The sequence below is a fragment of the Erythrolamprus reginae genome, chromosome 3 (assembly GCF_031021105.1).
Source record: "Erythrolamprus reginae isolate rEryReg1 chromosome 3, rEryReg1.hap1, whole genome shotgun sequence".
NCBI classification, from domain to species: Eukaryota; Metazoa; Chordata; class Lepidosauria; order Squamata; family Dipsadidae; genus Erythrolamprus; species Erythrolamprus reginae.
The window spans coordinates 103,387,092-103,409,244 of record NC_091952.1 but is presented as its reverse complement, the minus strand read 5'-3'; the positions used below and the strand labels follow the sequence as shown (position 1 = coordinate 103,409,244).

Sequence of the window (22,153 nt, the reverse complement as noted above, 5' to 3'; positions counted from 1 at the left end):
AAGATGTATGCTGCGTTAGCAGACCAAAAGAAAAGAGGAGTGGCAATGTATGTTGAGAGTTCTATAAATTCCAAACAACTATATAGTGATGATGAAGGTAGAATTTTGATTGTCCAGATTGATATTGAACCCAAATCGCTTGCTATTGTTTCTATATATGCCCCAAATGATGACCAAATTGCATTTTATGAAAAATTACATCAAAAAATTTTAGAATTAAATTTGGAAAATATGTTAATTATTGGAGATTTTAATGCCATAACAAATAGACAATTAGACCATTCGGGGGTGAAGAAAAGTTGTAAAAAGAAAAAAAAGAATTTACTGCCCTCAACTTTCCAAAAAATGAAAGCAGAATTGCTATTGAATGATATATGGAGGGAAAGGCATCCTCATAGCAGGCAATATACTTTTTACTCAAACCCCCACAAAATTTGGACTAGAATAGATATGGTGTGGGCTCCCAAAACAACAGCAGAGTACATACAAGACGTAGAAATAGATGTTAATACTTGGGCAGATCATAATCCAGTTATAGTCTATATGAGAAACATTAAAAAACATCGCAATTGGCAAATGAATAGAAATATTTTGAAAGAGAAAGAATATAAAGAATGGATGGAAAAGGAATTAAAAATATTTTTCGAAATTAATAAAAATACAGACACCACCCCTCAGAACTTGTGGGATGCAACCAAAGCATACATAAGAGGATTAACAATATCCTACACTGCAAAATATAATAAAGAAAGAAAAAGAAAATATGAACAATTAATAAATGAATTAAAACAACTAGAGTTTCTATCACAACAAAATGTGAAAAATAAAGATTTGGGGAAAAAAATAAATCTAATTAAACACAAAATTAGATTACAAGAACAAAATCAGCTATTGGAAAAAATAAAGAAAGCTAAGCAACAATATTTTGAGCATGCCAATAAATCAGGTTAGCATACAAATTGAGAAAACAGAGACAATCTAAATTAATTAGAAAATTAGAAGATAAAGATGGAATAATAAAATATGACCCAGAGGGAAAAGCAAATATAGTTCAAAACTTTTTTAAAGAATTGTATAAAGATGATAATATTGAAGAAGAAGCCGTATTTAAATACCTAGAGAGTGCAGAGTTACCACAAATAACAGAAGAACAACAAGAAAAGATGGAGAGTCCAATAACGATGGAAGAACTCCTTATAGTTATTAAAAAGCAGAAAAACAACAAAGCCACGGGACCGGACGCTATCCCGGCAGAGTGGTATAAAATAGAAAATGAAGTATTAAGAAATAATATGCTCCAAATTTTTAATGAATGTAGAGTAGATGGTAAAATTCCTAAATCATGGTCGGAATCTTTGATAACTTTAATTCATAAACCAGATACACCAAAAGAAAAAATTAAAAACTATAGACCAATATCTTTATTGAATGTAGATTATAAAATTTTTATAGCAATATATGCAGATAGATTGAAAAATGTGATAAACAGCAAAATTCACTCAGACCAAAATGGTTTCCTTCCAGGTAGACAAATTAAAAATAATCTTAGAACAATTATTAATGTATTAGAGTATTATGAGCAACATTCAGATAAAACATTATCTTTAATGTTCTTAGACGCGCAAAAAGCTTTTGATAATGTGAATTGGACATTTATAAAGATGCAATTAAATAAAATGAGATTCGGCCCCAAATTTGTTAATTTAATAGACGCTATTTATTCAGAACAAACGACAAAAATTATATTAAACAATGAACAATTAGAAGCGTTTAAAATAAATAAAGGAGTGCGGCAAGGATGTCCCATATCACCTCTTCTTTTCATTATGACTTTAGAAGCACTCTTAATAAAAATAAGATCAGATCCAAAGATAAAAGGTTTAACAGTTAGAAAAGAGATATACAAAGTCCAGGCCTTTGCAGATGATCTGACTTTTATAATGGAAGATCCGTTAGTCACAGCACCAAGATTAATCCAAACAATAGAACAATATGGCAAGGTGGCAGGTTTGAAAATAAATAAAAATAAAACAAAAATTATAACTAAAAACATGAGTAAAATACAAGAAAGTAATTTGGAATGTATTACTGGAATGCAAATAGTTAAAAAAGTAAAATATTTGGGAATATGGCTAACAGCCAAAACAATAACATTAAAAAATGATAATTATATAAAATTAATTAATGAAATTAAAAAAGATCTAGAAATATGGAACAATCTAAAAATATCATTTTTGGGAAGAATTGCTACGATTAAGATGAATATCTTACCTAAGGTATTATTTTTATTTCAAGTGATCCCAATCAATCCAGGGGCTAACTTTTTTAAAAACTTAACAAATGTGGTTAAAAAATTTCTATGGCAAGGGAAAAAGGCAAGAATTAAGATAAATATGTTAGAAGACATAAAAGAGGGGGGGGGTTTTGCGCTCCCAAATTGGAAACTATATTACCAGGCAGCCGCCTTAACATGGATTAAAAACTGGATAACTTTAGAGGACATGAGAACATCAATATTAGAAGGACATGACCTCATGCTTGGTTGGCATGCTTTTGTGTGGTACGATAAAGATAAAAACCATTCTTACTTTAAAAGACACACGCTGAGAAAATATTTATTTGATGTCTGGAAAGACATAAAGAAAAACCACTTTTTAACAATTCCAGATTGGGTTACCCCCTTGGACGCAATAATACATCCAAATTCCATTAATGACTCAAGAAATATAAGATATAAAGACTTGTTAGACAATCAAATGAAATTAAAATCTAGAATTAAACTACAAGATGAAGGGATACAAATTGATTGGTGGCATTATGCACAGATTAGATCCAGATACCAGAAAGATAGTACACTCTATATATTTAACAAAAGTAAAAACCTGTTAAGTGAGTTAATCACTAAAAATCACAACAGAGTAATTGGAAAAATATATAAATATTTGATTACCCACAAGAATATTGAATTAACATTAAAAGATAGCATGATACATTGGTGTAGAAACATAGGTAAAGAAATTGATTTAGATACATGGGAGAAAGTTTGGATGTGCAATTGGAGAATGACTAAATCAGTTTCTTTGAAAGAGAACCAAATTAAAATGTTTTATAGATGGCATCTCCCACCAAGTAGATTAGCAAAAATGTTCCCAAAGACATCACCTTTGTGCTGGAAATGTAAGAAAGAAATAGGATCCTATTACCATCAATGGTGGACATGTAATAAAGCTAAAATGTATTGGAAAATGATAGCAAAAATGACAAAAGAAATTACAAAGCAGAAAATAGATTTCACCCCGGAGTTTTGTTTGCTAGGAATTACTAACCAAAATTATAAAAAAGAAATTTTGTACTTGATTATACATATTTTTACAGCGGCAAGGATTATATACGCGCAAAATTGGAAAGGGGAAGATATCCCCAAAGAAGAGGGAGTTATTGCAAAAATATTAGACTGCGCGGAAATGGACATGATGACAAGACGCTTGAATGAACAGGAAGAAACCAAATTTTACGCAACATGGAACAATGTTTATGAATGGATAGATAAGAATAAAAAAATAAAGAAAGAAGAGTAGTAACAAGTATAGATATTTTAGATGATCTTTTCTTATTAAGATTTATTTTAGATTTAGTTTACATAGATAGAATAGAAATTTGTTTTTTCTAAAGATTTTTTTGACTTGAAATTAATTAGAAACTTTTATATGACAGTTAATTTTTTTACTAGATATTTTTTGTATTAGTAGCATTGAATTAGATATTCAATTGTGTATTCCTTTTTCTGTATCTGCAATTATACTTTTGAGAAGAGCAGGGATGATACATCCCTACAATGTATGTTAAATGTTTGTAAGTTTGTTTGTCATTTTAAAGAAAATTAATAAAAAGATTTGGGGGAAAAAAAAAAAGACATTCTGTTTTTATCCTGATTTGCTCTCTGTTGCTCAGAGTCATTAGAAACTGGAATACTGAGTAGATTCAGTAAAGGGACATGAAATATGAATGTTGTTGCAGATCATATGCTCCCCAGAGGAATACTTCAAAACCTAATTTTGACTGGATTTCATTTGTATTAAATCTAAATTTATAGTTTAATTTTAGTTCAATATTATAATTATATTTAATTCAATATAATTATAATTATTCAATATTATTATAAATAAAGAATTTTATAATGATATCATTAGTGCAATATCTTGCACAAGTAAAAAAAATCACAATTTGGTAACCATTTTTGTAAGTGAAAAAAAATGAAACAGATTTTGGAAACATTGAATAATGAACAATTTATAACAATATTGTTATATTTAATAGTAAAAAAGAGAAAGTGAAGTTTTATTTGGTTAGTATCACTGCATAAACAAAATTCTTTGGTAAAACACTTGCTTTTCTTTTCTTTTCTTTTCTTTTCTTTTTTTGAGGACAAAAAAGGCCCTTACATTATATAGAGAACACATACAAGCAAACTTATATATACATACACTTTCATAAAAATAGAATACATCTTGGCAAAAATTACTTCCAGAGTTTATTACCACTTTATACAGTGTTTTGACATCTAACACTTTTAAAACCAAACTTGGTATTTGGAGTAAGCAAGATTTAATACAATTTTAAGTTGAATTGTTGAAAAAGAAAGTTGATTTTTCTTCTTTGCACACGTCATCAGATTTCCTGGTCTAAGTACCAGTGCAAAAGCTGACGGTTGATCCCAGCTTGTACATCATATAAAGTAGCCATAAACTGTACTACTTTAGTACAGGGCGATTGTACTTTACAAGGGCAATTATCTTTCCTGCATTAGGACTTTATTACAGCTTTATTTTTCAGTCATGTGATAGAGATATTCCCTCTTGAGGACAAATTGGCTACTATTAGTTTGCAGTGAGGAGGCTTGCCAGCTTGAACAATCAACCAGTGGAACAGCTTGCCTTTAGAAGTTGTGGGTGCCCCTTTACTGGAAGCTTTTAAGAAGAGACTGGATAATCATGACAGCAATGGTTGGACTAGAAGACTTCCAAGGTCCCTTTCAACTCTGTTATTCTGTTATTGCTGCTGTGTATTTTGTGCAAACACCTGTCTTGGATTCTCACAATCTGTCCTGCTTTTCTTGCAACTATATTCCAATTATAACCAATTGTTATCTTACCTTTGTGTCATGTCCGTAAAGTTACTCTTTCTACCAAGTGTTAAAGAAAAAACTATTTTCATTATGCGAACATTTCTTGTTGTTTTGTAAAAAAAAAAAACACCCAGCCAACTATACCATATTTATTTTCATGGACATTATTTTGTTTTCATGTTTGGGGAAGAAATAAAAACACCCTTACATTTTATTCTTTTAACACTAAATTATTGCCTAATTACTATCGCTGACTAGTTTCAAAGAGTCAACAGAACAATCTTTGAGATGTGATTGCTCCAGTGTAATAAATAAAGCATGTGGGAAGATTCCAATGATTCATAGACTACAGTTATTTTTGTCAAGATTATTGCAACAAGACTGGCAGTCAGAAATAAGAAATGTAGCACCATTTTCTCCCAACTTGCACAGTCTACAACTGTTGAGAGATGAGGCAGTCATTCTGGAAGTGGTGATACCCAGTGGTATGTATGCATGTGGTTAACATACTTTGATTATTTTGGGCAATACTTCTCCTAGTAAGGATAAGCAGACACAGCAATATAGACTATGAAAGTGGTCTGATATTCAATGGATCCATCATTGCTGTAAGAAAGAGCTCTGACTCTCATTTGATATGTCTTTGGCTCTTGCAGAGGCCTTGTGGTATACACCACCCCCTTCAAGTTCTCATCTCTGAGTGAAAATGGGATGCTCGTGTCCTCATTCACCATAAGGAAACTGGTCCTTGGGTGCATCACTCCATCTTCAGTGTAGGCAACTAATCGGATTAGATCCTGATTGGCAGCAATCCCAAATGGGAGAGATACAAGTTTGTATTCCAAGGCATAAGGGCTCAAGGCACATTCCAAGTCATTGAGCGGACAGGTCTTGAGGCACGATCTGAAAAGAAACAGTTGTCTATATTAATTTAATTAATCTAGAATTAATCTAATCAATTTCTATTATTCTTCACCTTGCTTCATCAAATCATCCACAGTTTTAAAATCCAGATCATCACTGAGTTGGCTGGACCCAGAATCACCTGATATAGGTGATCCTGTTGATTATTTAAATCAGAGGTCTTCAGACTTGGCAGTTTTAAGACTTTAAGCATAGCGGGCTGGAGAATTCTGGGAGTGGCAATCCACAAGTATTAAATTTGCCAAATATGGAGACCCCTTGATTTATTAATATTATTTATTCTAATAAACTCCTGATTTATTAAAAATAAATGAACAAGAATGTTGGCAGATAAATATCAGCTTTAAACAGTTATGTCTGTTTCAAAACATGGCTTAAATAAAAATGTATTCAAATATACATGTTGCCTCTAGCAAGTCCGATTTGTGGTGAAATATAAATGAGAACATTTTAATTTATTTTATTTTATTTATTTTATTTTTATGCCACCCTTCTCCTTAGACTTAGGGCAGCTTACAACATGTTAGCGATAACACTTTTTAACAGAGCCAGCCTATTGCCCCCACAATCCGGGTCCTCATTTTACCCACCTCAGAAGGATGAAAGGCTGAGTCAACCTTGAGCCGGTGACGAGATTTGAACCTCCGACCTATAGATCTACAGTCAGCTTTTGGAAGAAGCATTTTTATTTTGTATTTTTACTGTACTTCAGTTTACTCCTTCTTATTCCCATTTTGCATTACATGTTTATCCAGAAATGGAACAATGTGCTGGTAATGTATATAAGTATATTAAAATATTTATTTTTTATTTTTTATTTATTTATTTTGTCCAATACACAATGAGGGTTTTAGTGGGTATATATCTATATACACATAGTAAAATACATGATGCAGGTTATAGAGGAGATACTCATAGTAAAATATATCTAAGAAATAATAGAAAAGAAGATATAGGAATAGAACATATCAATGAAAGAATAGAAGAAGAGATATAGGAATAGAAGAAAGGTATAAGAGATATAGGAGAGCAATAGGACAGGGGACGGAAGGCACTCTAGTGCACTTGCACTCGCCCCTTACTGACCTCTTAGGAATCTGGATAGGTCAACCGTAGATAATCTAAGGGTAAAGTGTTGGGGGTTTGGGGATGACACTATGGAGTCCGGTAATGAGTTCCACGCTTCGACAACTCAGTTACTGAAGTCATATTTTTTACAGTCAAGTTTGGAGCAGTTAATATTAAGTTTAAATCTGTTGTGTGCTCTTGTGTTGTTGTGGGTGAAGCTGAAGTAGTCGCTGACAGGCAGGACGTTGCAGCATATGATAAATGTATATTTTAAGTCAGCACATTCAGCTTACCCAAACTGAGATACTTTTTTCAATAGATTGTTAAATTAACATTAAACAGCACTTAATATAGGCAGCACTTCAAGATTACAAGTGCTCCTTGTTTAGTGACTCCTTTTTTAACCAACCCTTCAAAGTAACAAGAATGCATTTGTGACCTTTGCAGGTCTGTAAAGCAAAAGAAAGATGAAGTAAGAACATAAGCACTGTTGCAGTATCCCTTATTGACCACTTTGTTTAAAGATGAAATTGTTGGTCCCCAATTGTGCATGCTGAATGAGGACAATATGTCTCTCTCTGTGTTTAGTGTGCAGGTGGTATGCTCTACGAAATTACCAAATCATAAAGAACACCTGGAAAAAATAGAGAAATAAAAATTAAAGCATACCCAGAAAGATGATCCCGTTGGTAGTTTGGAGGGCAAGGAGTTCCTATACATTGATAGCTTCCTTTCATGTTAAAACACATGCGGTTTGGTCCACAGTAGATGTTCTGTTCAAGGCATTCATCTACGTCTGGTATAAATCAAAAGGGATGCCAATTTCAGATAGGCCATTCATTAATTTCATTTCTTTTACTTTGCATTCCAGATAAACAGCACCAATAGGGAATGACACAACCATGATTGTCATGCATATAAATAAATATTTTATAAAATGTACAAATGAATGAATAAAATAAATATCTTCTTTCCATTGGAGTCATTTGCTTCCCACCAAATATATTAGAATATAAAAGTAAAAAAAGAAAGGAAATGCTAAGTGTTACAAATTTTAATTCCAAGTGAACACTCATTTCTTTTCCCCTGTGTCCTGCTATGATTTTGTGTCAGGCTTTCACTGGTGATTCCAAAGAGTTTAAAATTTTTAAAAAATAAGTAAAAACTCTTTGTCACAAAATTGTGATTCATTGGAGTCTTATTCATGTTGCTATAAGAAATTGTTCCCTTTCCCTATTATCCACTGCGGTGGCATAGTGATTAGAGTGCAGTACTGTAGACTACTTCTGCTACCTGCAATTTGGCAATTCAAATTTCACCAGGCTCATGGTTGACTCAAGCTTCTATCCTTCCAAGGTAGGCAAAATGAGGGCCGAAATTGTTGGGGGCAATATGCTGATGCTGTAAACCACTTAGAGAGGTCTGTAAAGCACTGTGAAGTAGTATATAAGGCTATTGCTATTCTTAAATGTAATAGTAAAGGTTTCCCTTTCCCAGTAGTGTCTGACTCTAGGAGGCAGTGCTCATCTTTGTCTCTTAGCTGGTATTATCCAAAGACATTTCTATGATCATGTGGCCAGTATGACTATATGCCAAGGTACACAGAATGCTGTGACCTCTACTTGCATTTGCCTGTTTTTGAATGCTAGGCTTAAGTAACAGGAGTTCACCCTATCATGCAGGTCTAAGGTTTCAAATCCGAAGAGGGCATTTAATTTTGTTGTACTATGTGCAATGACAATAATAAATAAAATAAAATAAAATAAAATAAAATAAAATAAAATAAAATAAAATAAAATAAAATAAAATAAAATAAAATAAAATAAAATAAAATAAAATAAAATAAAATAAAATAAAATAAATAAAATAAAATAAAATAAAATAAAATAAAATAAAATAAAATAAATAAAATAAATAAAATAAAATAAAATAAAATAAAATAAAATAAAATAAAATAAAATAAAATAAAAAAATAAAATAAAATAAAATAAAATAAAAACATGAAATAAAATAAAAACATAAAATAAAATAAAAACATAAAATAAAATAAAATAAAGTAGAGTAGAGTAGGGTAGGGTATTGTAGAGTAAAGTAAAATAAAGTAAAGTAAAGTAAAGTAAAGTAAAGTAAAGTAAAGTAAAGTAAAGTAAAGTAAAGTAAAGTAAAGTAAAGTAAAGTAAAGTAAAGTAAAGTAAAGTAAAGTAAAAAGTAAAGTAAAGTAAAGTAAAATAAAGTAAAGGTAAACTCAGCAACTTTAACCACTGACCCATCATGCCCCCCTTTATCTATATTCTTAGTGATGTGCAATATATACTAATTAGCTTCCGTAGGAGCAGATAGGAGCCCTGCCCTATCTTAAAGACAACTTTCGGTAAACTCTCACATGAATGAAAGCCATTATTGAAACAATGAATGCGTTAAGATACTTACTATCTATCATAATATCAACTGAAATGTATTTCTAAGGCACTGAATTATAGTGATTAATTTTAATTCTTGTACTTTAATTTTCTTACCTTGACATGTTTTGCCATTGGCCATGATTCGGTAACCCGATGGGCAAAAACATTGGTAACTCCCTAAGGTATTTCTGCATTCATGCTGACATACACCTCTGTTCTCACATTCATCAATATCTGCAAAAAACAAAACAAACGCTCAAACATTTAGATTCTATGTAAAGTGACAGGCTAAGAGAGGAAAGCTCGTGTAAGGCAGGATTCCAAATATTAAATTCCAACACAGAGACAGACATATACAACTAGAGTTTTGCTGTATTTAGACTATTTTTTTCTTAGCAAATGCAGTTTAGCAAATCTGAGGAATCCTGCCACAACCAAAGCTTTTGAGGTTCAACTATTAGACAAGGAGCCTCTTGTCCAATCCTTCAAAACAGAAAGTAAAGAGAATGTAAAGTTGATAACTGCTAGTTGTAAAAATGTCTGTTAGCATCATAGTATGTCTGAAAAAGTGAGAAGACTCAAAGCCTGAGCTTCAGTCCACATCATTCGGAAGGCTGGCAGAATCATCCCTGCCAAAATTACTTCTGTCTTTTAGGAGTCAGGAGCATAAAATATAACTCCCTAGAGGAAATCCCTCATGGAGTACAAAGGCCTCCCTCATAGTCTCAACAAGCTCAACATCTTTCACTCAGAAAATCAGACATCATTCATCTTAGATTTGGGAACTTTTGAGAAGAAACTACACTATTATAAAACAGAAGAATATGACCTGAAGCAACAGGGTAATCCACCTTGCTTTTATTTAGTCTTTTATGTAGGACATTAGTTTGCAAACATTTCTTCACCAAGGACCTTTTGTGGGAAAATGGGATGTGACCACAGATTCCCCAAGACTTAACTCAAGGTTTAAACCATAGCATTTCTTCAGGACTTTGCAGACCCACTGTGACAACATTGTGCTCTCTCCCAGAGGTCCGCAGGCCACAGGTTGAGGATATGGATGCTTTGGCACCTATACGTTTTAAATGTTGGGTAAATGTGGTTCCACTCACATGAAAAAGTGCCAATCTTCTCATATCCTTGTGCTCATGTCTCATGTCTGCTGCTTGTTTGGGAAGTTATATCTTTTTCAGTTAACATATGTGGATAAATATGTGGATAAATAATAATATCCACTAAATAAACCATGTTCTAAGTGTGGGAAACTGGATCAGATGGAGATAGAGTATAGGAGGTTAAACACAAGAGAGTGAAATTCAAGCTTCTTTTAAGCACTGCATGTTTTCCAATCCAGAAAAGGCTCTAAAACCAAAAAAAAAATAAATCCTGCCATGTTTATTGGGAATGGATTTCTTCATTATCCTTTGAATAAGGGGAAAAGATGCAACTACTATAAATATCTTAAAATATCCTTTACTTTGACCATAAAATGTTTGAAATGTTTTAAAAGCTCTTAATGAGATGGAAGAAAGGGCCTATCAACCTAATTTTTATATGTGTTTGCAGCATTTGTACCACACATTAAAATCTTTATTCTTAATAGCTGCATTGAACATGAATAAATCCAATGTTTGAACCTCTCATTGCAGTTTTAAAGCAATTTCTCCTCCCATTTCTTCCTTCTTTTTGCATTCTCACAATAGGAAAAAATCTTCAGAATCAGTTATAGATATAAAAATAACAGGGCGAAACCATGCAGATTTCACTTAACAACTGTCCTGTATAGCACATGTTCAAAGTCAAACAACTTTATGAGCAGTCCTCACACTTAACATTGTGGCAAACCACATGGCTGACATCCAAGTGCTTTGCAACTGACCCCAGATCTCAATGCCCTGTGGTCATGTGATCATTATTCACACACTTCACAGCTGGCTTCTAACCAGTGGAATCAATGGAGAAACCAGAAAATGAAATTGCAAGTCATAGTCATGTGGTACCTCACTTAATGGCCATGCTTGACTTTAATAACCACCAGAAGAAGTGATGCCCTAAGTCAGTGATGGCAAACCATTTTCCCCTTGGGTGCCGAAAAAGCATGGGCACATGCTATCACACATGCGTGAGTACCCATACCAATAATTCTATGCCTGGGGAGGGCAAAAACAGCTTCCCAGGCCCCACGGAGGCCATCTGGAGGCCGGAAATGGCTTGTTTTCCAACTTCTGATGGGCCCAGTAGGCTCATGTTTTGCCCTCCCCAGGTTCCAAAGGCTTCACTGAAGCCAGGGAAGGGTAAAAATGCCCTCCCCCATCCCCCTGGAGGCTCTCTGGAAGCCACAAATGCCCTCCAGAGTCTCTGTGTGAGCCAAAAATCAGCTGGCCGGAACACACATACATTTTGGAGTTGAGCTAGGCAATGGCTTGCATGCCAGTAGATATGGCTCCACGTGCCACCTCTTCGCCATTACTGTCCTAAGTCATTGTGGTCATATGGTGTTTTACCTTACAACCAGGGGTGGGCTATTGCCTGGATGTGGGAGGGACGCAGTGGGGTAGCAAAAATGGAGCTCGATCCCAGAGCACCCAATTTACACTGGAAGATGTTGAAAGAAAATGCAGAGTGTCCTGCATAAGCCATGCCCGCAGTGTGGTAGTAAAATTTTTGGTAGCCCTTCACTGCTTACAACCATGTTGCTATGGAGTTTCTAGAATCTAACTGTAGTTAAGTGACTATGTGTACTTTCTTAAGTCCACCATATATACATTTTAAAAACATTAATAGTGCTTTGAAAGAAACAGCTCTTTGTTTTGGGTCAAATTCTAAGCAATGAAGATCCTGGATGTATCTTGTTTTTAACAACATTGTAGTTTGGAGAAAACAATCAGCTTTTTATTCTACTCATTTTTGGCCATCACACCCAACAAAGAACCTTTGAAAGCATCTTTCTAATTGGGTAGGAATAAATGAAGAAATACATTCATTCATGTAGACAAGCCTTTAGGGCCTTAAAGATGAACAATGACAAAACATTTGCCTTTGTTGGCAGATCCTAAGAGGAATGAGCACCCCCCCCCCAAAAGGAAGAATATGCATCATATGTACAGACATATACAGTACATACATATACACACATATATAGGCATGACATTTACCTATACATTTGTTATTTCTTGGCTCATAGCCTTCAGGGCAAGGCTCTCTAACATTTCTTCTAGTCCTGGAGATGGGAATTCTGCTGTTCCTAAACTCTGAGTAGGAGCTGTAGAGACTGGAGGAATGCCTGATATATTGTTGAGGTCGATAGTTGTCTGTCATGGGGGAGTACTGAGCATAATTAAAGCTATTGTAATAGGTGCCATAATTTGGAAACCTCTCCAATCCAGCGCAAGATTTGCCATCGCCTAATAAATGTTGTCCAGGAGGACAGATACACTTGAAGCTGCCGGGCATGTTGGCACATTGATATGCACAAGCTTTAGGCACTTGTTCACATTCATTTATGTCTGCTCATGGGACATGGTTCCAAAGCAACACACCATGTAACAAGGGGAAGGAGAAAAACACACATAAACAAAAAAATAACAACAACATAAAACTCATCAGTCTGCGGAACACGCTGAAATTACAAATGTGATTCTAAAACCACAAAACATAGACAGTACATGCATTAATCTTCTTGTGCAACATTTGATGAAAACCAAACATGCACACTTTAAATGGCAAATTAAGTGCTCTCTATATACAATGAACAAAATAGAGGTCTTGCTTTTCTAAAAAATCTGGAATTTTCCCAATATTTTCTTAACCTTTAAATAGTCACAAGGCTCCTGCAATGATATTCAAGTGTTCTCTAATGCAAGACAGGGGTTATGATCCTGTGTAAATTTACTTGGCACAATGGTACTTTGAAAGAAATTTAGACCAATTTGCATTTTAAAATATAGAATCTTTTGTATGACAATCAATTGAAATATATACTATAAGTGTACAGCCCTTGAATCTGTAGAGAACGTTTTAAAAAAGAATGTCACTTCTGTGTTAAAGATAACTCATGCTTAAATGTCCAGATTTTATTTTGTTTATTTCCTTACAGTACTATGATTGCAATAAAGGCCACTAACAGTGTTTAGAGCAGTGTTTCCCAACCTTTTTTTAACCGCGGCACATTATTCAGATTTACGAAATCCTGGGGAACATTGAGCGGGGGGGGGGGGTTAAAAAAAAGTTTGGACAAAAGAAATCTGTTTTCCTCCCTTTTGCTCTATTTCTCTCTCTCTCCCTTTCTCTCTCTCCCTTCCTTCCTCTTTCTTTCCCCCTCTCTCTCCATCCCTTTGTTTCTCCCTTCCTTCCTCTCTTTTTTGCTCTCCTTCTCCCTCCTTCCCTCCCTCTGTCTTTCCCTCACCCTCCTTCCCCCCTTTCTCTCTCTCTTGCTGTCTTTCTTTCTCTTTTTTGCTTTCTCTCTCCCCTCTCTCTCTCTCTTGCTATCTCTTTCTTTCTCTCTCTCTCTTTTGCTTTCTCTCTCTCTCCCCCCTCTCCCTCTCCCTCTCTCTCCCTCTTGCTATCACTTTCTCTCTCCCCCTCTCTTTCTCTCTCCCTCTCTCTTTCTCTCTCTCCCTCTCTTGCTATCTTTCTCTCTCTTGCTATCTCTCTCTCTTTCTTTTTTTCTTTCTCTCTCTCTTGCTATCTCTCTCTTTCTCGTACACCACGCTGCAGCAGCGGCATTAGGCAGTAGCCTTGGGGACGGCGGCAGGGTGGTCAGCTATGAGGCGGAGCTCTGGAACGGAGGCACCGAAGGTGGCGACTGGACGTGTTGCTAGATGCCGTACATGCTGGCGTTGCGCTGGGCATGGATGTGGAGCTGGAGCCTCCGTCCCGGCCCAGCCATCAGGCAAGTGCCAGCCACGCAATTCCAGCATGTCCAGCCGCCGCCGTCGGTGCCTCCGTTCCGGAGCTCCGCCTCACAGCTGCCACTGCCACCGTCACCCTCCCGCTGCGCGCCGCCCTCCCACCAGGCCTCAAAGCTCACCTGCTGCCGCCAGGGAAGCTCCAGCCGGGCAGGGCGCTGCAGCTGCTGGAAAACTTGGAAGGCGCAAAGAAGGAAGCTCAGCTTCCGGTCTCACAACTTTTTGCTCATCGCACTCTCAGCAAAAAGTTGCGAGACCAGAAGCTGAGCTTCTTTCTTCGCGGCACACCTGACCATGTCTCGCGGCACACCAGTGGTTGGGAAACACTGGTTTAGAGGACATGAAATTTAAAGGGAATATTAAAGTTGTATGTCAACTTTTCCCATGCAAGTAGGAAATATGAGTGCCTGTTAGAGGTAGGGACCATTTATGGGACAGAATCCCATTCCTGTTCCATTATGCCTATTTGAGGAGTTAAATGTTTAGCTTATGTGAATAGTTACATTTCCTGGGATTTTTCTGCATTCATACATGAAATTAGAAGCTGATGGGATTTTTTCTCATGGTAAAAGTCTTAAAAGACCAATTTTCTGGAAACTATTAATTTCAAGGAGAATAGCACCTTGAACTTCATAGACAACTACCAATAGCAGGTGAATTGCACAAGAATATTATTCATATTTATTAGGGATGTCAAAATAATCTGGATAATATAATGTAATTTGGAGCACAAGGGGACAACACTCATCATATAAACTTATTAAAGGCCACCATATCTTTCCCAGGTTCACATGCTCTAAATCACAATTTGTCATTCAAATTCCTTTCTAACATTTATTTAATTCCAGATTCTGACTTACCCACACAGGGTCTTCCAACTCCCTGGTATCGATAGCCTCTTGGACACACACATCGATAACTTCCTTTTGAGTTTTCACATATCTGGTTGTATCGGCATTGGTGAGTACCATCTCTACATTCATCAATATCTGATGAGGAATACAACATCTTGCATTAGGAAAAAGGAAATATTTATTTTTCTTGAGAAGAATATATATTTACATTATTATCATTATTATCATTATTATCATTATTATCATTATTATTATTATTATTATTATTATTATTATTATTATTATTAAAATAGTTCCTCAACTATTTTTAAAATCATATTTCAGTTTTGAAGTATTTATGTGTTAGTTATAAATATTTATTTATTAATCAGATTTATATGCCTGCCCATCTCATTGAAAGGGACTTTATAAATTAGTACCAGATGCGGTCTAAGGAACATGTGAATTATCTTGAATCTGCTCATTTTCACTATTTATATTCTTAAAAAGTAATGTCAGAATATTTTTCATCAGCAGGAAATGGGGAATAACATGGAAGTGAGCCATGTTAGCCTATGGTAGCAAAATGTCAGGCAACTGACAGAGCTTGTTCCAATTAACACATTTTATTTAAAGGCTTTGGTTTTTGTGAGCTGCAGATCACTTCATCGGATACACATACAGGTGAATATTGAAAAATTAGAATATCATGAAAAAGTTCATTTATTTCAGTAATGTGACTTAAAAGGGAAAACTTAATATATGAGAGATATTCATAACATGCAAGGAACAATGCAGAAGAGCTGAAGGCCACTATTGAAACATCCTGGTCTTCCATAACACCACAGCAGTGTCACAGGCTAATAGCATCCATGCCACGCCACATTGAGGCAGTAATTGCTGCAAAAGGGGCCCAAACGAAGTACTGGGCCCATTTTGCAGAAGTCTACTATTGTTCTATGTACAATCCTTTTTTTATTAACCACATGTAATATTCTAATTTTCTGAGATGGGGGATTTGGGGTTTTCGTGAGCTGTACCCCATAATCATCAAAATTATGACCAATCACAGCTTGAACTATCTTGCCTTGCATGTTATGAATATCTCTCATATATTAAGTTTCACCTTTTAAGTTACATTATTGAAATAAATGAACGCTTTCATGATATTCTAATTTTTTGAGTTTCACACACACACACACACACACACACACACACATATATAACTTAATATATGTATCACATATTTTTGCTGAATATTTAAAATTAAGGGAGTCTAGGATAGCGCTATTTCAGCCTTGTTCTGACCTCATCAGCTAGCCATACCCTTACTGGGATTTGATCCTGGGGCCTCTGCCTTATAAGGCAGAGAATTAACCTCTAGGCCACCAGATCTGATTCCTTCAGCTTTGTACCAGGGAGGAGCTATATGTTTTTTCTGTTGGATCACCCTAGTATATTGAAGGAACGTCACAGCTCCTTGGACCTCGTCGAAACATTGCCAGAAATCTTTGAATCCTGCATGGGAAGAAATCTGAATATGCCAAGACCGTCATACCTGTACCCGTGAAAAGCTACAAACACACACACACACACACACACACACATATATATAGAGAGAGGGGGCTATGCCAGTGATGTTGAACCTTTTTTCCTTGGGTGTCAAAAGAGTGTGCATGCACACTATCATGCATGCACAAGTGCCCACACCCATAATTCAATGCCTGGGGAGGGTGAAATCAGCTTTCCCCCACCACTTGGAGGTCCTCTGCAGGCCGTAAACGTCCTGTTTTCTACTTCTGGTTGGCCCAGTAGGCTTGCTTTTCATCTTCTCCAGGTTCCAAATGCTTCCCTGGAGTTGGGCAGAGGGTAAAAATGCCCTCCTCCATCCCCCTCCCCCGAGGCTCTCTGGAAGCCAAAAACACTCTCCCAGAGCCTCTATGTGAGCCAAATATCAGCTGGCCAGCACACACATGCACATTGGAGCTGAGCTAAGGCAACAGCTTGCATGCCAGCAGTTATGACTCCGCATGCCACCTGTGGCACCTGTGCCATAGGTTCGACATCACTGGGCTTTACTGATATGGTGAAGTAAGCTTGTTCTTTGTCACACCCTGAAAATAATATGATAAATAAATGTACAAACCTATACATGTTCCATTTTCCGCTTTAGTCATTCCACTTGGACATAGATCAATGCATTTATAGCCACCTCGTGTATTCTTGCATAACTGGTCAGGTCTGCATACATTTTGTCTGCATTCATTCACATCTTTTTTTTTAGGAAAAAAAAAAGCAAGATAAAATTAAATAATTAAATTTCACTGTTGCCTCATTTCTTCAAAGGGCAATCTTTCTGTGGCTTCCCTGCCACCCCACCATCTCCTCCAAAGCAGGAGAGATATAGCATCTATTCTGCAAGCTGTGGACAATGCTATTGGATCAAGCCAAGTTAGGAGAATAGAGAGATTTCCCCTATTGGTGAAAAGGAAATGGAGAATCACATCAGCTGCCATTCTAAATATCTGAATGGAACAGAATAGCTGGAAACTTCATGGCTGCTAAAATGTCATCTCTCAAAGCTTTTATGTGTAAAACGACCCATTCATCACTGAATCACATCTACTGTTTTGTAAGTAAACTGATCTTGAAGAGGAAATGAAATAGGTAGATATACCTCATGAATTTCCCCAAATCCTTATTTTATTTAAGCCATGCAGATTGCAAGCCCAGGAATAATGGATTAATTACATCAACACAGTGAAAAAAGCATGGGAAAAATTGTGTGAATGCTCAGAATCCACTGTGCACAAAGTATATTCAGTGACTGTTAAATTTTGCTTGTGCTGGGGTAAAGTATTCAGCCACAAGTGAAAAGCCATTCCAGTCCCACTTTGGATTATGTCAAATTTGTACCCATGCATTTTCTGCCTTTCAGCTGATAGCCTGGATCACATCCACAGTGGAAGCTTCCAATGGTGTTGAAGCAATGCTGATGACAGGGGTGAAACTCTTGGCATTCATTTACATCTGTTGAATAATAACAAAGACATTTTTATCTATTTCTTTGCATCCAACTTTGTAAAACTAGAAACTACCTGGCACTTTTTGTGCCAAGCAGAAGCAATACCCAGAAGGAAGAAAGTATGACTTCTACTCTGCTTCTAGATTTATTGCATCATAAAAATTGTGTGTCTTTGTAGTGTTTTGTGGTTGCCCAGGTTTGCCATTTTTTCACTCCTCTTCTATACTGCAGGAAAACTCCTTATCCAAGAAGCAGAGATGGGCCATGTCCCAAAACAGGGGGAACGTCACTCAGTAGTGGAAATGGAACTGCACATGAAGCTCCATTACCGCCGGGCATGCACATGCCGGGAATGTGCAACCGGTGCGATTTTGGTAAAAATTACCCTTTTTTTTTGCTTCCGCGCATGCACGTAAGCAAAGAAATCAGCATTTTTTGCCCAAATCTCACTGCTGGAAGGAGATTTTGCCTGTTGCACATGCAGAGCAGCTGAATCTCACTGCAGCACCTGGTTGCTGATCAATTTCCGGTCACAATTCAAAGTGTTGGTTATGACCTATAAAGCCCTTCATGGCATCGGACCAGAATATCTCCGGGACTGCCTTCTGCAGCACGAATCCCAGCGACCGATTAGGTCCCATAGAGTTGGCCTTCTCCGGGTCCCGTCAACTAAACAATGTCGTTTGGCGGGGCCCAGGGGAAGAGATTTCTCTGTGGCGGCCCCAACCCTCTGGAACCAGCTCCCCTCTGAGATTAGAACTGCCCCCACCCTCCTTGCCTTTTGTAAACTCCTTAAAACCCACCTCTGCCATCAGGCATGGGGGAACTGAGATAACTTCCCCAGGCCTATTCTGTTTATGTATGGTATGTTGTGTGTATGTTTTCTTAAATTATGGATTTTTAGTTTTAATTATTAGATTTGTATTGTACATTGTTTTTCTATTACTGTTTTTCTATTTAGTTATTTAGTTACTAAATAACTAACTAACTAACTAACTAACTAACTAACTAACTAACTAAATAACTAAATAAATAAATAGCGGCCTGCCTGAGCTCCAGCTGCATGGCCTGCTCTGTGCTCTCCCGTGCCGCAGGCATCTCTCGGCTCACACAGCAATGGTGTCCTGAGTGAGTTGAGAGATGCCTCAGACACAGGAGAGCACAGAGCAGGCCGTGTGGCCAGAGCTCAGGGCCACGTGGCCTGCTCCCCGTGCCATGGCCTATTGACCTGCAGAAGGTCACCCAAGAGCAAGGTAAGGGCCGGGTGCAATGGAGCAGTGAGGCGGGTGAGTGGATGGGAGCAGACAGAGTGGACGGAGTTGCCGCTTGCAACGGAACAGGAAAGCCACTCGTGGCGCAGTTGCCATGAGGGTGAGGCGGCTGAGTGATGGGTTGGTCATGGCAGAGCTGTCATGAGTGGCGCAGCAGAGCAAGTGTCAGCTATTACCTTATTTTGGCCGGTTTCCAGCCCTTTTTGCTGGAAAGCCAGAAATCTTGTGTGTGCGTCCTTGCGCGAGATTCAGTTTCTGTGCATACGCACAGGCTGAATCCTGCACTGGGTGCATGTGTGCTTCTGCGCTCTCAGCCCATTCCAGTAGCACCGGGAATGGTGCCCTGCCACTGCCAAGGAGTCAATGCCCCCATGTCTCTGGACACACACAAGCAACAGAGTATGTGCTTCTCCAGTGCCTGTATTACAGACAGATATGTATAATGCCCGGTTTATCATTATGGCACAACTATCCAGACTTCAAAATTCTACACCTCCCTGCCGCTTTCAGATACCGACCTCATCTAGAACATGTAATGTTGCTAGATTCTGTGCAATTCTTAAAACCCATTAGAAGTTGATATATTTATTTATTTATTTTATTTATTAGATTTGTATGCCGCCCCTTTCCATGGACTCGGGGCGGCTCACAACACAATAAAACAATTCATAACAAATCTAATAATATACAATTTAAAATTTAAAATAGTTAAAAAAACCCATTTTTAAGCAAACATACCTACAAACATACCATACATAAATTATATAGGCCCGGGGGAGACATCTCAATTCCCCCATGCCTGACGACAAAGGTGGGTCTTGAGGAGTTTACGAAAGGCCAGGAGGGTAGGGGCAGTTCTAATCTCTGGGGGGAGCTGGTTCCAGAGAGTCGGGGCCGCCACAGAGAAGGCTCTTCCCCTGGGGCCCGCCAACTGATATTTTTTAGTTGACGGGACCTGGAGAAGGCCGACTCTGTGGGACTCTGTCGGTCGCTGGGATTCGTGCAGCAGAAGGCGGTCTCGGAGATATTCTGGTCCGCTGCCATGAAGGGCTTTATAGGTCATAACCAACACTTTGAATTGTGCCCGGAAATTGATCGGCAACCAAAAACAAGTCTCTAGTTCATCACACTAGAGTACAGTATTTTGTAATTTGGTAGATATGTCCTGTCACATACTAACTTTATACACTTCTACATCCATTTAATGTTCCTACCCCTCTTTTTAGATTTTAGATTTGTTTTGTTATACTTAGTTTTATATTTTTAATTATTTAAAAAAATATCCTACCCTTCTTATGAGAATCTATGACATCAAGCATGGATAAGTTAAAATGTTCTTAGCAAAAATGAAATAAAGAATAAAAAAATGACAACTTTGAATAGTGGAAACACCATCAAAGCCATCAATATTTGGGCCATACCTGTTATATAATACAGTATATGTAAAAAGAAGGGAGATAAACTGATATGTGATCTTTGGTAGCCAAAGCAAACCAATTCAAGGGTACTAAAACTGGTTTTCTTTTCAGATTAATTGTCAGGTAAGAAGAATCAGAGCCACATGTTAAGTTGCAGTTACTAAGATTTATTGCTTATAGACAAGATAATGTTGATGATCAGCATTAAATTGTTGCTAAAGAACAATCAATAGACTTAAAGGGAGGAACTGGATTGGAATCATTTGTGGGAACATAATAACTTCAGATTGATTCCTCTCTTGAGTCCAACCCCAGAGTCTGCGTCTTCTCCTAATTAACAGGATTAGCGCACTAAAGCATTAAATCTGGGGTTCAAAGTAATACACTTCAGACAGTGTTTAGAAGATATTAGATATTTAGTCTGTTCTCTGGCCCAGGACAAAATCATCTCTGAATGGAGAGTCCAGGGCAGATTCACAACAGTCTAAAGTGGCCAACAGGAGCTGAGTAGATCCTGATCCCTGACCTCATCAGCAACCACATTATTGTTGGAATAGGCTAGATGATGCCCATAGCCAAAGTTTTAGTGGAAAAAGAGAAAAAATATTATTTTTCTAAAAGCAACCTTAAACTGCCTCAGCTGTGGGTTGGGAATGAGATAATGTTATAAGTGGTATAAAAATCAATTATTGAGTCATGTTTGTACCTCAGGGATATAATCATGAGCTCAAAACTTTGCCTAAGTAATAGCTAAGTAGCAATACAGTACTCATGGACAGCAACGCCAACACCAAATGCTTTGAAACTGAAGGTTAGAAATGTCCCATGAGTATGATACAATGTAATGTAATGATTGTTGAAATTTCAGCTCAATGCAATTGTAAGGCACATGTTAAAAACTTGTAATCAAAATTAGAAAGTTACTAGCATATATTATTCCTAGCTGATCTGAATGGAAGATTACTAATAATATTGGTACTTGGAAATTATTTTAAAAATGTTATCAGAAAACCTCATTTGGAGAAAGCAAATTCTCAATACACATTTTTCCAATCTGTTTCTTACTATTCTAGGGGAACACCTTATCCAGTGATGGGCTCCTACAGGAACGGTCAGGAACACAGTTCCAGTAGCAAAATTTGTAGCTCCACTCCAGAGGATCCAATTTGCACTGAAAGAT

General features: G+C 36.8%; 1 protein-coding gene across 1 annotated transcript in view; it reads right to left on the bottom strand.

Moving 5' to 3' along the window:
* Window positions 1–4,596: 4,596 nt before the first annotated feature.
* The window catches only part of HMCN1 (hemicentin 1), a 254,348-nt gene continuing 236,791 nt past the window's right edge, over window positions 4,597–22,153 (bottom strand). Inside the window, exons 101-107 of the mRNA XM_070749005.1 lie at window positions 18,176–18,289; window positions 17,406–17,531; window positions 15,287–15,415; window positions 12,675–13,025; window positions 9,634–9,753; window positions 7,787–7,913; window positions 4,597–6,028 (exon numbers count right to left, since the gene is read on the bottom strand). Of these exons, the coding sequence (XP_070605106.1) occupies window positions 5,662–6,028; window positions 7,787–7,913; window positions 9,634–9,753; window positions 12,675–13,025; window positions 15,287–15,415; window positions 17,406–17,531; window positions 18,176–18,289 (1,334 nt within the window). The 3' untranslated portion in view covers window positions 4,597–5,661. The remainder of the gene's footprint in view (window positions 6,029–7,786; window positions 7,914–9,633; window positions 9,754–12,674; window positions 13,026–15,286; window positions 15,416–17,405; window positions 17,532–18,175; window positions 18,290–22,153) is intronic.